Source organism: Uloborus diversus, chromosome 2 (assembly GCF_026930045.1).
Source record: "Uloborus diversus isolate 005 chromosome 2, Udiv.v.3.1, whole genome shotgun sequence".
Taxonomy (NCBI): Eukaryota; Metazoa; Arthropoda; class Arachnida; order Araneae; family Uloboridae; genus Uloborus; species Uloborus diversus.
The window spans coordinates 202,088,694-202,105,468 of NC_072732.1; the positions used below are offsets into that span (position 1 = coordinate 202,088,694).

General features: G+C 30.6%; 1 protein-coding gene across 1 annotated transcript in view; it reads right to left on the minus strand.

Moving 5' to 3' along the window:
- Positions 1 to 16,775, minus strand: part of LOC129216245 (kinesin-like protein unc-104) — a 105,136-nt gene that overhangs the window by 76,429 nt on the left and 11,932 nt on the right. The window contains exons 4-13 of the mRNA XM_054850443.1: positions 15,350 to 15,429; positions 14,040 to 14,205; positions 13,067 to 13,245; positions 11,877 to 11,988; positions 9,431 to 9,574; positions 7,455 to 7,533; positions 7,287 to 7,365; positions 5,862 to 5,998; positions 3,225 to 3,257; positions 1,350 to 1,509 (exon numbers count right to left, since the gene is read on the minus strand). Of these exons, the coding sequence (XP_054706418.1) occupies positions 1,350 to 1,509; positions 3,225 to 3,257; positions 5,862 to 5,998; positions 7,287 to 7,365; positions 7,455 to 7,533; positions 9,431 to 9,574; positions 11,877 to 11,988; positions 13,067 to 13,245; positions 14,040 to 14,205; positions 15,350 to 15,429 (1,169 nt within the window). The remainder of the gene's footprint in view (positions 1 to 1,349; positions 1,510 to 3,224; positions 3,258 to 5,861; positions 5,999 to 7,286; positions 7,366 to 7,454; positions 7,534 to 9,430; positions 9,575 to 11,876; positions 11,989 to 13,066; positions 13,246 to 14,039; positions 14,206 to 15,349; positions 15,430 to 16,775) is intronic.

Genomic DNA, 16,775 nt, shown 5'->3' on the forward strand with positions numbered 1-16,775 from the left:
TATATTAAAAGCAGTTATAGATCAAACAAATTTTGCTAGTTTGAGCATAACCTTCCATGTTGTTAAGTTTCATTCCAGATTGCTCTTCCCCCTCCCTTTCCCCCTCCCCCTATCGTCCCACTCTTCGAAAGAAAAAAAAAGCTGCAAATGAGTGGTTCTATTTGTCTGTTAAAGTTTTTCTGACTTTTAGTTCCCCCCCCCCTTTTATAAGCCTTAGTCACTGCTGATGTTTAGCAGCGTGCATCCCAGTTTATTATGATTATAACTCTTACGTGCCAGCTTTTTTTTTTTTAATACAGTTTTGAAAAAAAAAAAAAGATAAAAAGTGGTTGTGTGGCAGGGGGGGGGGGGGGTACCAATCTACAAATTCATGTCAGCTCATTTCAAGCATAGACATGATCAATTACTACTTACTAGACCATCCTTAGTAAGAGAACCCTATATTTAACTAGTTAGAATCTGAAAAATGTCATTATTTCAAAAGTCAAATTTTATTTAAAAATGTATAAAAATATGATCCCATTGAGATCCCAACTTGAAACTTTGCACAAATGAAGATAAAATACACACAAATTTTTGAGAATTTTTAAAAAAAATTCATTATACCTTTTCTGAGAAATTTAAATTTAAAATTTAAATTTCATTTTTTAAAAATTAAAAACTTTCTGAAATTAGTCATGTTGCATATCCAATTAAACAGCAACTAATGTACTTTAAAATGCTTTTAACCAAATCTTTCTATCTATATTTGGCGCTGAGTTATTGTCCATTTTATGTTCAAACATCCATGAAAAAAAAAGAGGGTTTTTCGAAAAATCAAAGTGTCATAAATAAAAAAATAATAGAGATAAAAATCTAAAAATTTGAACTTTTGATTACCTCAAAGGGTACAATTGATGAGCCAAATTTCAAAGAAGTACAAAAAGGTGAGGGAAAAAACTTTGGATCACTTGATATGGAATGACCCTATAGCAAATGGATTACATAGAATACTCTTCAGTAGATTTGTTTAGCTGCAAATATGGATTGGGCGTTATATTGGGCGGTTGTTTTACTAAATTAGGGTATAAATTGTTCATTTATTAAAATCATATTTAATTCCAAGAGTATTTAAAATTTAAATGAAGTTAGAAGCTTGAGACCTACTTTCAAGGCAACAATCACAAAAAATCATATAGTTGTACAGAAAGTTCTACATCTCAAAATTACATGTAATTTTATAATATAACTTTTACTCAGTATATCATGATTTGTCTTAGAAATTTTTTAGCAAAACACAGAATTTTGCTTTGACACAACACAGAAAAATGTTAGGAAGAAAATTCTTTTGTCTGAGAACAAAACGATACCTTTGCAGTCGAATAGCTTCTGTTTTTTTGAGCTTTTCCTCCCAAGTTTCATTCAATTCTGCTATAAGTTTCTCAGATTCTTGTAACTGTTCTATAACATCTTCTCCACTTGATGACACACTACGTTTCTTCTTGTTGATTGCATTTTTGTTGTTTTCATCTAGAATATGAAAGCAAAAATATAGCATGCAAAAAGGTACCACTAAAAAAGAGCTTTAAGTACCTAAATGATTGAGCAATTAAGCATTATTTCTGAAATGAAACTGAAAAGTAATGTGTTTAAAATGAAAGTGTGAAAGAAAATGTTGAATGACTACAGCAAAGTATGATGCCATGGGCAGGTAAACGGCGCTGTCTGCAGAAATAAGTTTTTGAATATTTGAAGATACATGGATCCAATACTAATAATGGGAAAATGTTGGAATTAGACGTTTATTTCGTGCCTTTTTTTCAGTGAAAACCAAATAAGCAAGCATGTACAGTAGAGCTAACTTATAATAGATGACAAATATGCAAAAAAAAAAAAAGAAAAATTTGCAGTTACTGCCCTTTACCTGCACTCAGCAGTATGTGTCTTTGTCTTTCTCAAATTAATGAATAATAAATATAGGTACTTTGCATCCTTTTGTAGTAATGACAAACAAAAAAAATGTCCTGCTTTCTTAGAGCACTTAAAGAACAAGTTCGAGCTAAATGAAGAAAAGTTTTATGTTCCCAATGGGAAAAAAAAACTTTGTGTCAACTTTTTACCACAAACAAAAGTATGGAAGATTGCTTGCTCACAGACGGTATAGTTCAAGAAAAGAAATCGATGTGAACAATATATTACTTCCTTGCATGAGGACATATTTTTTATAACTAAAAAATTATTTTAGTTGAAATTTGAAAAGCCAAATCTTTTGCTATTCTAAAGCTTTTCTAACTGCAAATAACCATAGGGAGACATGTACTGTACATACATGTAAAAAGGAGCCTATTAGAAAATTAAAATTTTCTGATATGTTACACATTTAAATCTACAGAAAACTACACTTGGAAAAGCTTTTATATGTAATACCGTGTTAGCATTTGTTGTAAGAGTTAAAGAAAGAAAATACAATCACAAAAAAAAAAAAAAAAATGATTTCAGATTAAAAATACTTTAGGCTACTACTAAAATGAACCATGTGTGGAAAGAAAATTTATAATGAGTCTAAAACCAGTAACCAGGTTGACACTTTGTATTTTTTTGTTAATTTAAAACCAGTAGTATGTAGCTTCACTGGGACAATATTTCATATTTTTTGTTAATTTGAGAATAACTTAAAAATAAAGCAGTTGAATAAATATCATAAACATGGTAAAACTTGATTTTATTACTCCAGCAATATGGAAAAACGTCACCCCTGTCCATGCCCATTAAGAAAGCATTTACTGCCAATTTTTATTTTGGTCCTTGACAGTAACGAATAAGTCAGTTCTATACCAAATGTTCTGCAGTTGAAATGTCACTTAATCAACTCTTCAGAGAAAAATCAAACAAAAGTTCTGTTAAGCTCATATATTTGTACATTTTTTACACCCTTGATGTGTTTTAACTGCGTCTGTTAAATAAGCTGTATGCTGACCAATGCCTTCAATAAAAGATTACACACATGTAAATGAAAGCACATGGCCATAAGAGCAATTCATGCATAGGCATAAAATTATAGCACACAGCTTTACATTGATTAGCAAAAACCAAATGCAGCACTACTTTAATGGTTAGGTTTCTGTATTGTCCCGGACTAAAAAGCAGCAATCTATACTTGGTAGACTTAAGAAAATCACATCTATCAAGCAAAGCCAAATGCTATTCTGATATGCAAAGCTGATACACAGCGAAATATCACTTACTGACTTTGCAATAGTTATTCATTCCATCGACAGCTAAAGAGCAAAACAGTGAAAGGGGTTAGGGAAGTTGTTCAAAACATATTTCACACACAAACATACCTGCCAACTTCTCGATTTAAAAAAACAGAAAGGTTGTGCGAATATGTCAGCATTAAATATATATGGGAATGGCAATAACTGTTAATTTTGAACTCAAAGTTAACATTAAAAACAGCAAATTATTTTTTGCTAGAGAACAAATAAGAAAAGTTAAATGCTCCATAAAATTGGCTAAACAAAAGATTTTTTTTCTGGATATAATATTACTTGAGAATTAAAACTGTTCACTAAAACAGAAAATTGGCAGCTATGTATTAAAGTAGAACCCAAATTATTCGAATCAATTGAGACTCGACCCCATTCACATAATCAAAAATTCAGATAGTTGGATTTTCTCTGAAAAAAAGGTCTATTTTTTTTAATTAACTACTGTATGTCTGATGAGTTCTAATAAGAACCAAACTGTAGTATCTGGATGTAATAACTGAGCTGTCTGGTTTATTGCACACACATATGGTTCTGCCATAGCCCTGGTTTAGTGGCGGCAACTTTCTGGTAATACCCAAGCTTTGCGATCAATTTTTGAGTCAAACCGCACCATGCTGTGGACACTCACTGGTGAGATAAATTCACTTTATCTACCAGTTTATTGGTGCTCTCAGCTTCAATGAGATGACATTAGCCTCCAGTTTGGTAATTCACTATTTCAGACTGATAAGTTCTAGTCAGAACAAAATTACAGTCTCTGGAAGTAATAACTGGGCTGTCTGGTATATTGCATGTGGTTCTGGCCTTAGCCCTGGCTTAGGGAGGTAACTTATAGCTAAAAATGTACAAGAAGTTCCGTCTAGAATTAAACGAGCCTACTTTCCCGTATTCCCATACTACTTTCTAGTACCTGATCAATATTCTCAAAAAACAAACAAATAAAATAGCAGCACCTTTTTAAACAAAGCAACTAATGCACTTTTTCCATTAAAAATTTTTTTAACAGCTTTCAAAATGAAAGAATAATAATTAAAATTAATAAAATAAATACATCATATTAAAAAAATAATTTCTTTTTCCCCTGCTGCCAAAAATAATTTTTTTAATGAATTAATGCACTTACGAAAATAAATAAAAACAATAAAATGTCAACTTAAAGAAATAATTTTCATTTTCAAAAAAAAAAAAAAACGTCTGCACATATTTTTATGTAGAAACATAAATGATTTTGAGTTTATCTGCCAAAAACTGAATACCTGAATTAAAACTTTAGCATGAAAAAAAAAACAAGTCATATCAACAATAATTATTTCACAGTTAAAACCATAGCTGTGGAGTCGAAGTCGATCTCATTTTGGGGTGTCGGAGTCGAATAACTAAGAATCGGAGTCAATCATTTGTCTTTCGTGAATAAATTTTTGCCAAAGCTACGAAATCAGAGTCGAAGTCGGGGAGACGGAGTTCGATTAATTGTGTGCCTTTAAATTCTAGGAGTCGGAGTCTGGTGTTTGGCGTCAAGAGCTATTTCCAACAAAATTTGTTTGAAGTATATCCGCCTTCAAGTACGTAATCTATCTACATTAACTTTTAGTTTCCCCGTAGACGCTAATGTTAAGGGATTTGAACTGTTCAAAATTGAACGGAAAATTGTTCAAATCAAAAAGATAGTTTATATACAAGTTTTTCATCAAAAGCTTTTTCCTACAAAGTTTGTTTAAAGCAAATTCGCCTCACAGTTCGGAAAAGCCTTGAATTTCCCCGTAGGCGCTGATGTTAAGTTTCTTTTAACTGTTCAAAATCGTACAAAAAGCAGTTCAAATCAAAAAATGAAATATAGGAATGAGGTGTCCTCGTCGAGATCTTTCGAACAAAAAAAGTTTGTTTGAATCGGACTATTCACTCAAAAGTTATTAGGGGGGGGACAGACAGACAGACATTTTCCCTTATCTCAATACCCTACTTTCCAATTTTTAATTTTTCGATATTCATTTAATTATTACATTTATTTTTGACTTTTTTTTGTTTTTTGCAATATTTTTAAGATGCATTAAGCCTTCTTTCATGCTTTTTTTCTTCTTTTTCTGACTTTTACTGGAAAAGTAGGCTAAAAAGGGGGAAAATAAACTATTTTTAAAGAAAACTAGCTATTAATTAATCAAATCAAAGATGATACTTTTACATGTTAAGCATACTAACCAGTGCTGCACATTAGAAGCCAATAATAGAAGCTATGAGACAGTAATTTATCATCCCAATACACTAGCTCTGGGAGAGCAATAGAATATGTAGACAGAATCATTATTTTGTAAATCTCAGAATGTTAATGTCATTTGTTTTTTCAGAAATTTTGAAAGCAATTCAGATATTTTGCAGTAAGTTATAATAATTCAGATAGTTGTATATAATATGCATGATGTATATAATTCAGATAGTTGAAATTTATATAATTTGAGTTCTACTGTACTTAGAACTTTGAAGAAGAAAAATCAACATAATATGCTAAGTATTATGAAATTTAACTCAACTCAACAACTTCTGTTTTTTGCCAAATATTTGATAATGGTTACATATCAAAACTTAAGACATATTTTATATTCAAGAACTATTTACCATCAGCATCAATACCACCAGCTCGGAGCATTGCTTTGAGTCTTTCAATTTCATCTTTAAGTTCACGGATAATTTTGGCATTAGCATCTTCATTGACAACAGCTTTGCAAACAATCTGTTTAGCTCGATCAGCATATCTAGTTGTTTAAAAAATTGTGTAAGCACTAAACTTATTACAATATTTTTAAAATAACTCACGAGAATTGAGTTCTTGCAAATTCAAAAGACTACTATTAATATAAATTAGACAAAATCTTGATCAAAACATATTAAATTATTTCTCAACATCTTGACAAAATTAAATAGTTTAAGCATCTCAAGCTGTTTATTATTATTATTATTATTATTATTATTATTTCAAAAAGCCATATTGATTAGGAAACAAATCATTTCTTCATTCAGTTAAAATCATGCTTAGAAATATATTAAGCTTTTTAAACGTAACCATATTCTGGAAATAACAGTAAACAAGAGAGCAATGGTGACTATTTTCATTGTGTGCTGAAAAATAATATTTTTTTTTCTATAAAATGATATGAATTTAAAAAAAAAATTTACCTTAAAAAATACAATAATCTGTTACTTACTTACTACTTACAAAGTATTAAACCTGATATCTCAATTTTGTCTTTGTTGTTGAAAATAATATTTTGACATTACTGTACCAAATGCAATGGCTAAATATTTTTGAACTACTCTAATTTAAAAATATTTAGCTATTAAATATATATATTTTTTATTTCTATAACAAAAAATTCTTATGGCTAAATAAAATGTTTAGCGATATAGATCACATATTTTTAGAAAACTACATTTGAGTCAGTGAGAAGCAAAGGGATGCAAGTGGAAATTTTCAAGTTTTGAGTAAAACGCGTATAAAGATGGCAGTATGCTGTACAGCAGCACCTACCAGGCTACTAGTACTATCTCTTGCCCCAAGACAGAGGAGGGTTTCAGCTACCATTTGCACAGGTTATCTCCAAATTTTTAATTTCGCCACTTACATCCCTTTGCTTCTCACTACCTCATTTGACTAAACATACTTCAGAGCCCTTTCTCTATGCTCATATTCATTCCACAATTATTTAAATTTATTTTTACTTTATATTTTATCTCAATCACTTTTATAACTTTAGTAATACATATACATTTATTGATCCATAAAGGTAAGTGAAAATAAGATGCAGCATGCAAAAAACAAATGAAAACATACTAAACTAAATAAAACATTAAGTTAAAATGATTAAGTATATTTTTAGGAAGTTCACCTTTACATGACTTTTAAATAAAATAATGTAAACCAATTATCTGAATGTGAGGTAAGAATAAAACTTCTTTCCCTACGCACATCATATTCAAATCTATTTCAGCACAAACTTTACGATATTTGAATTAAATACATTAAAATTTTGCATCATGACATACCTTAAAGTACTTAATGTTTCATCATAATTAATATCAGCAGGACTAATAGCTGCAATCATAGCAGTTTTGGAATTTCCACCTGAGTGCAAGAAAAAGCAATGCAATAAAATTTGCATACATATAATTTAAAAATTTTACTAAGAAATCTAATTTAATATATATTCTTACCAAGGTTTTCTCTAAGCAACCAAGTTAACGCTGAATCTCTATATGGAATAAAATCTGCTTTTTTCTTTTTCTTTGTTGCCTAAAGAAAATAAAAATTCAGTAGTAAGAGATAACAAACTTCATAAATTTTATATTAAACACTAATATCTACACACATATTAATAAACTTACCGCCTATGGAAGCATGAAAATAAAAATAAAAATAACATTAATATATATATTTTAAAAAATTTCTATATATATATTCATACACAATAAACATGTGGTCAAACTTCATTACCTGGACATCCAGATGATACGAGAGTACAGATATGTTCTTTTGGCAAACATCAAAACTTAAAAGTTTTTAAAGTTACTTGGATTTAAATTTTACTTTAAGTTTCAGCTGCCATTACACTACAAAGTTTTATATATAACTGAAATTCTTACAATAAATAATGATAACTTCAGAAAAAGTTATTGGATTTGAGTGAAAAGAGTAAAGGAAGATAGTAAGAAGAAAGAAAATAACATAGCTGTTCAAATACAGTTGAATGGACGTAGTAAGATCAGAGGCATCTCAAACTAGTTTTTGGGAGGAGGTAATTCCCAATTTATCGAATGAAGTTCTGAATTTTATCAAATGATAAAATATGAACATGTGCAGGGGTGTGTACAGAAATTTTGGGGCCCGTCCCAAATGATTTTGACGGGTCCCCCTTCATATAGTTTACCCTCATATTTCACCACTCATTTTAAAAATATTGGGCCCCCTTCAGGCTCGGGCCCAGGCCAACAGCTGTCCCTTCTCCCTCCCCCTTGTACACGCCCCTGAACATTTGCATGTACAGTAAAACTAATGTAATGCGGACACTAAAGGGACAAATTTTTTTATCCTTAATAAAGGGGTGTCCGCAGAACAGGGGTTTAATAATGTTATTTGCCTTGGAATTGGGAAATTAAACATTGTCCGCATAAGAGGAGTGTCCGCAGTTGAGGGGAGTCCGTTAGGAGGTGTTTTACTGTATCTACAAGAAATAAGGTCGAGAGGATGTTAGGTTCCTGGGCTAATCATCGGCAATTTTCAAAATTGACCTCTTAAAATCGTGTCTGTTAGCCATCTTTAGAAACGTTTAGAGGACCAACAATTTTTCAAAATAGAAGCTCTAAAAATGCAATTAAAACTACTCTTTAGAAAGCCAAGATGAAAAAAAAAAAGATTTCACCAATAACAACTAATCTGTGAGTCTCTATTTACAGTTTTAGAACCGTTTTTAAATTTTTCAGTAACTCTCAAATGCATTTTGGGTGTAACCCCCCCCCCCCAAAAGGATGTCAGCTGGTGCAACCCCCCCCCCCCCCCCTTTGTGATGCTACTCTGCATGATAGATTAAATTCTATTTAAAATGTTGTGAAAAAATTGAGAATTGAAATATTTATACTTTTTACAAACTCTTAAATCCATTTTGGCATCAGTCCCCCCCCCCCTCTTGAGGGTGTCTCACAATGAAAGCACCTCTGCCCTCCTGCGTGCTGATGCAACTGCGTTTGATAGAGTAAATATTAAAATATTGGGGGAAACTTTCTGAGCTGAAGTATTTGTTTTTTTTTTTCAAAACTTGCAATTCCACTTTGGGTGTCACTCTCCTGACGGGTGACACCCAGGGTGGACTGCCCCCCCCCACCACCACCACTAGTAGCAATACCACTGGACTAAGCTCTAGCCAAAGTTTTTTTTTTTTAGAAAATAGTTCATATATATATATATATATATATATATATATATATATATATATATATATATATATATATATATATAAACATAAAAGTTGCTCAGCAAAGCAACATTACAAATCAATAGCAAAAATAAAGACTGAATTTGAAAAAGAAGCTTAACCTGAAAACTTTAATATTTTTTATGTTCTCTGATTATAGTCTCCAATCAGTAAGGATAACACTAATTTCATAATGAAATAGAACATTTAAAATACACTTACGATTTCGGCTAAAGCTGATATAACTTTCCCCAGGGTAGTTAAGGACTTGTTGATGTTAGCTCCCTCTTTGAGTCTGGTTCCCTGGGCACCAGTGGAATCTGCTCTTTCACTGCCTGCCAGATCCACTAGACTAATTTTACTAACCTGAAATATTTATGTAAGTGAGGAAATCTGTACACACAATCATTCTAAATAAAAACCAAAAACAAATTCCAATAACATGTGTGTACCAAAAAAATAAATAAATAATAAATTTATCAGCATTTTATCCAGTCTTTGAAAGAGACTTGAAATTTGAAGTTGGATCTGTAATGGATCAACATCAGCAAAAACAAGAAAAAAAAAATGCATTTTAATTGTTTATAATGCTTGCATTCAATACATGATTGCAGACTGTCATTAATGATAAAAAAAATAAATGCGTAGTTTCATGCAACTTATCTATGCAGCTTATTCCAAATGCATAACAAACATCCTTGGTGTTTAACAAGGGGACAGACATGAATCAATATAATTTTATACACATGGGGATGCAAACACCAAAGTTTTTACTTCTCATCAATGTGTATAAATGCAACAAAAGTTAACATAGATGCAATTGAAATAGTATTTAAAACAGATTTTGATTTAATTAAAGGGGGGGGGGGCAAAAATAATGAAAACAATTATGACACCCATGAATGAGGATTAATATTTTAACAGTAAGACAGTAAACAATAAATTTTTGAAAGTGTTTCATGATTCTTATCTAAAATGACTAAGCGAAATCATCGCCTCAGAGCAACAGTAAGATATCTAATCCCAGAAATAACACTAAGATATTTTGTTGTGCTGAACGTAATTGATGTTTGTGATAAGAAATCCAACTCCATATTTATCAACAATAACACTTTTATTTATAAGATGTTGAACGTTAGAAGTATCGAAGAACAGTGAGTCTTTGTACTAAATTTGTGCCATAAGTATGAAATACATAGCTTAGGTAATTTCCATCAATTGCATCATATATTGCATTCCGTAATTCCCCAAAGAGAAATAAGAAAACATGGGGTCACTTGACTCATTCGCCGCCACCTGGATAAGATCCATGCAACCCGGAAGTTATGTAAGCGGCAGATGAGCCTGGCTCGCCACAATATCTTACTGTTGCCTCTGAGGAGACGATATGCTAACCACATATACTTATATTAGCTAGCTGTACACACTTCTGGCACACAAGTTATTTGCATTGTTACAAACTCAAGTTTGAATATTATTCAATATATTAAGCACGTCAACATCTGCTGACATACAGCAAAGATGTGATACTCTGACACTTTGTCCCTATCACTTTTATTCTGTTGTCAAATGGCAGCATTACATATTTAAAAAAAAAATGAGCATGAGTTTTTGATATTTCTAAATTAAGTAGGTGAAATTTAGGAAACAAAAGATTCTGAAACATTTTTTAAAAAGATCAAAGTTTGATTTTTTAAGGAGTTTTGCTTTTAAAAGATGAATTTTAGATATTTTATGGCATGAAAAGAAAAAAAAAAAAAAAGAAAAAAAAAAAAAAACAACCTTTTCAAAAATTAAAAGCATGAATTGAAGAGAAATTAAATAAATACAGTTGACCCTCGATTTCAGAAGTTCCTTGAGACCAAAAAAAATTTTTGTAAAATTAAAATGTACTAAAAATTATGTGTTGTGCTATGTATTGAACACATATTTCCATAGTAAGCTCAATCAGTACTAGCAGATATTTTATTATTTTTGTTTTGCACCAATTAAAAAAAAAAGTCTAAACAGAGATCATTATATATAAGTAGTAATAATAATAATAATAAAGCAAAAGGGGGAATTGGAATTACAACTTAAATGAAAAGGATTATCTTTTCCAATTAGATTTTTTCTCCCTAGTGTCTAGAATTCTTAGGAACTAAATTCTTGAGCCTTACTTCAAGTTCCTAGAAAAGAGATTTTTGCCATTTCCAGTTCCTAAGATGGGTAAATTACATTGTTTAAATGGAAGATATTTTGGGACCATCAAATAGTTCTTAAATCCAAGAATGGTCATAAGTTAGAGGCCTGTAAAATCAAGCATCAACTGTATTCTAACATAACTTGGAATATGTATCATATTTTGGAATATTATTCAAGAAAAGGGTTTATAAATGGCTATCAAGAATAAATAAAAAATAGTAAAATCATTTGTAGACAACAGCAATAATGCATGCAAACACACTCTTTGAATATGCCTATGGTTAAATGGCCATATGAATATGATCAATAAAATGTTTCAAGGAAACATTCAACAGCATTTTTTAAAAACAAAACAATACATATCTATCAAATAATGAGTTCAGTATTGCAATTATCGAACACATCTATTTGAACTACAATAGAATTTATCAAGAAATAAGCTACAAATAAAAGTATTTGTAAAAATATAAGAAAAATACTTTACTTTTTCAGCAGTAAGACCTGTTCTTTGATCATGCTTTCTTTGAGTAAAAATAATAGTAAATACGGCATGAGAACGACTGCTGGTTTCATTCATATTTGTAGCTGCCACAGTTCTGAGTTAATAATAAGAAAGAACATATTAAAACAAATATTTTTATGTTCTATAAAAATGTTATGAGATTTAAACATCTACTTTACTTTTAACAATGTAGTTTTAAATTTGAGTTGCTTTAGGAATATTCATTTCAGTTTTTAAAAAAATCTGTTTGTTTCTTTTTTCCCCCTCAAATTTGAAATATTTTAAGTTGTTAAAATGAACAAATAAATAAATTAACTAAAAGTTAGGAGAACAAACAAATAAATCAATAAATTTAAATGCAAGAGAAAAGTTAAAGCACAGTATATTGCATATATTTAATTTTTGTAATCGGCACACATTTCCAATAAAAAAAACAAGTTATTCCACTAAAAAAACTGGAAATATTGTACACATTTAAATGAAAGTTAACAGTTGCAATATGTTTTGAGCAGATGTTCAGCAAGGGGAGGGGATTAAAGGTTAACTCTCTGGCACTTTTGGTTTTATGCAATACTATCAAACCCAGTCTGTTAATATGTATACATGTAAGGCTTTCTATGACCATCCATTCTCTTAAAAGAAAGTTTTGGCTACACTAGTAGTGCGGCGTAAAATAAGAGCATTGCAGCAGAACATCCTGTCAGCCAAGATGACAAAAAACTGAATCCACTTGGGGGGAATATATAAGTGCAAATGACTAATGGGTTCTAAGATTGCTGGATCAAAATCTAGACTACACATTTAAGATAGGGCAACCTTTAAAGTAAAATCAATACAAATAAAGGTTATTGAAGAGCTTTATTATTTTCAAAAAAGAAAAAATTATTTAAAACAAAAACAAAACAAAAAAAACAATACATATGAAAACAAATGAATATAATGTTATTCATTATCCATTATGTAGACACAATGAATGTAAAACATGCAAAATATGTTTTAGATGACTATATTTTTAAATGAAGTACCACAATAGACACCAATTTCAAGACTTTATAAATTCAACTATCAATTATTTAGGATTAATAAATGAATTTTTTTGAAATGTAAGCAAATAGAAACATATTTAACTACTAAAATACCACCAATATAAAAAAAAATTTGCAGCTAATTACCTTGCTTTGTTCCCTTCATCCATTAAATCATGAATATCTTGATAGGATGTAACAGCAAGCTTTGACAAGTCTTCCACGTAAGGGCCCAACAATGGATGTTCTCTCACTCGAAGATTATTCTTATTTTTAGGGTTCAACAGATCACGAACCCTTTCACAATAAATTTCCATGTAACTAACCTAAACATAAGGAGAAACAATATTATATCCTTTGAAACTTTATGCTTTTTGCACTAAAAAATGGAAATAAATCCTTCCATGAATTCAAAGTATTGCTGTCACCGTTAGAGTATTTAATGCAGTTATTTTATAGAATACCTAGTTATTCCAAGAAATAACTGATCGTGTTTGTTAAAGTGTGTAATATGTTATTAATTTGACATTTTAACTAGTTATTCTATTAAATAACTAGGTATTCTATAAATTAACTAATGAGACACAGTTAAAGTGTAAAATAAACAATTTTACTAAAATGAAATAACTAGGTATTCTATAAATAAACTAATGATCGACAATTAAAATGAAAAAGAAGCAATTTATCTAATTTATGCATCATATAAATGGTATTTATGAAAATGTACCATAAAATCATTTGTTACAACAAGGATTACTAAAATGACATTTGGAATTACAAAGAACATTATTTCTAAACAAAAACTGACGCCAACATGCTAAACAAGTTCTCTCCCTATGGCCTGGAATAGTTCATAAATACGGCAGGGCTGGAAGGTAAATGTATTTGTTGTGCAAGATATATGATATAGATTATTTTACACTTTAACGGGCTGCAGATCATTGTTCTATGAAATAACTAATTAAACCATGAAATACAAGAGTTTTACACTTCAACGGACACGATCAGTTATTCCATGACATAACTAGGTATTCTATAAAATAACGGATTTCATACTTTAACGGTAACAATGCAATCAGAGAACAACAAATGTATACATGTAACACAAAACTCTAATTACCTCAATAGAGTATAATGTATCATCATTTTGAGCATCTTTAATTTTGCGGAAGAGGTCTTTACAAATGTGAGGAATAATACCCTCTTGGCCTTCTTCTTGTTTACCCATCATAGTATAACTTTTCCCAGCTCCAGTTTGCCCGTATGCAAATATACATACATTGTATCTGAAAATTAAAACAAAAATAAAGAAAAAACAAAGTTACAGAGAGTAACAGCTGCATCAGAAGAGGACAATCAGTAAGAGCATAGCCTAAAAACTTTTAAGTTCAACAACCTGATGTTGCGACACCCATCAGACTCAGGAGCAAGTTGGCAGACTATTTCTGAATTTGAAATATTTTTTTCCCCCTTTCTGCACAAAATAGTTGAACTTGAAGTTGAAAAATACAGTTCAGATTGAAACAGAAATTGAAAGAAAAAACAAAAAAGGCACCTACTGTCTGTTTTTACGAGAAAAGCTCTCACAGTCAAGTCTAAGTCTGTCTACTGACATAGAAAAGTACTTCGTTCATTTTCTGTAAGGGTTAGCAGGAATGCCGTTTAGCGCCATTTCGCCACCCGTATGCTCACCTTTGTGAAGTTGTAAGGGTTTTTCCAACATTAAGTTTCCCTTACAAAAATGAGACGTGCCTCGTTGCTACAGCTGTAGACAAGCGCAGACATTTTGGAGTTGGCTTTTCTCGTGATGGTCGGACAGTAAATCTATGCAGAGGTCCTCATTGGCTCAGGTGAAAAGCATGTACTCTGGCTGCTACCTGCATCTCAGTTTTCAATTTTATTTTACAGCTTTCTAACCAATATGTTACTCGTAATTTTTAAACTTGGAATTTTATTTTCAGGCATTTCTTGGTGATGATTTAAAAGAAGTTACGACTTATGCATAAAAGATAAAATAATTGTTAATCTAATATTCTTTTATATTGCAGATTATATATATATATATATATATATATATATATATATATATATATATATATATATATTTGTTTTTTTTTTTGTTTTTTTTGTTTTTTTTTCAAATTGCATCACAGACTCAAAACTATGACTTTGTAAAAACAATTTGAGCAGTTGTTTTAATATCTGGTATTTTTGTACATAAAGATTAAAAGAAAAGTAATATATTTGCATTTTATTTTAAAGAGTAAAAAATGTAAATTTTAAGCAATAAAATTTGTCATTAAAAACAAAACTACTTAAAATAATAAACAAGGGGACACAACCCCCTGCTCACTACCACTTGCCAATCCTCTTGAGGGAAAAACAATGGGTACCAAACTAATAAGGAGCACATAGTAAAATTACAATTACCCTTCAAAAGCGTGAAGCAGCATTTCTTCTCCAATATCTTTATACACAGTTTCTTGAGAAGCAAAAGCAGGATCAGTGGGCTAGAAAGAATATACTTTTTTTTTTAATTTAAGTTATGATTGATTATTAAGTCAAATTTATTTCATTTAATGGCTTGCATAGAAAATAGTCACTATGAAACTTTGTACAAAAGACATTTAGCAAATATACCAATAATCAAACAACATAAAACAAATCAGTGTTGCCAGATTGGGGGAAATCTGGCGCTCTTTGGGGAAATTTTGGGAAAATGGGTTTTGAGGGGAATTCATTGGGGAAAAATTTTTTTTCTTGGAGAAAACCAGGGGGGAAAAAAACCTTGGGGAAAAAGAATTTTTTTCGTATTTAGATTTGCGTCAAGAAGTAGTAGTTACATTGTTTGTATCAAACAGCGTTGGTTTAGCTTTGCTCAACTTTATGGCATTCGCATTTCGCATTATGTGGAATATTATGCTACAGAATTCGCATTAATGTTCTGCGTGAGTAACTAGTTGATACGTGAAATGGGTAAAAATAAGTGTGATGAAGAATGTTCTTGGATAAATATATACAAAAATCATAGTTTAAATGTACATACAGAAGCAGAGTAGTAAATACAAGTAGAAAAAAAAATTTGGCTATTTCTTATACTTTTGTCAGGCACTTGTATTTATGACTAGTGGCACTCGCATGGCTTTGCCCGTAGTAGAAAATTAAAAGGTCTTTTGGTTCTCCTGTATATTTACAAATAATGCATGATGAATTGCTCGCCAATTGGCTTGCCCACGTTACGGTTCCACGTTATGATAGCTTGGCAATTTACTCGTCCATCTTATGATAATTTTGCTCATGAAAATGCTCTTAAAATTGGAATAGAAAAAGAACAAAATCGAATTTTCGAAAAATAGCTTAAAAGTGCACACCCCCATGCTACAAACAGCAGCAGCTACATGCAACAGAGAGATATCCAGACAGAGAGACTTTCAGCTTTATTATTAGTACAGATAAAGAAAGATAAAGATGAAGACCAAAAAAAAAAAAAGCGAAAATGGGAAGAAAAAAAAAGTTGGGGAATTTTATAAGAAAATTGGTTTTTTGGGGGGGGGGAATTTTTTTTTCAAGAGACAAAAATATTAGAGGAAGTCGATTCTTTTTCTGAAAATATTAGTGGAAAAATAATTTTTGAATTTGGGGAATTTCGGTAGAAAACATCGTTTTTTGGGGAAAAATTGGAAGGGAATTGGGGAAATCTGGATTTGACCATCTGGCAACACTGAAACAAATGAAAGTCTAAGAGATGAAACTAAATCAAAACATTCGATACAGTGAAAAACTTAATACTTAGCACTTTTTTACAGAGTTTTAAAATAAATAAATGGAAGAAAATATGCATTGTTTAGCTTATAAA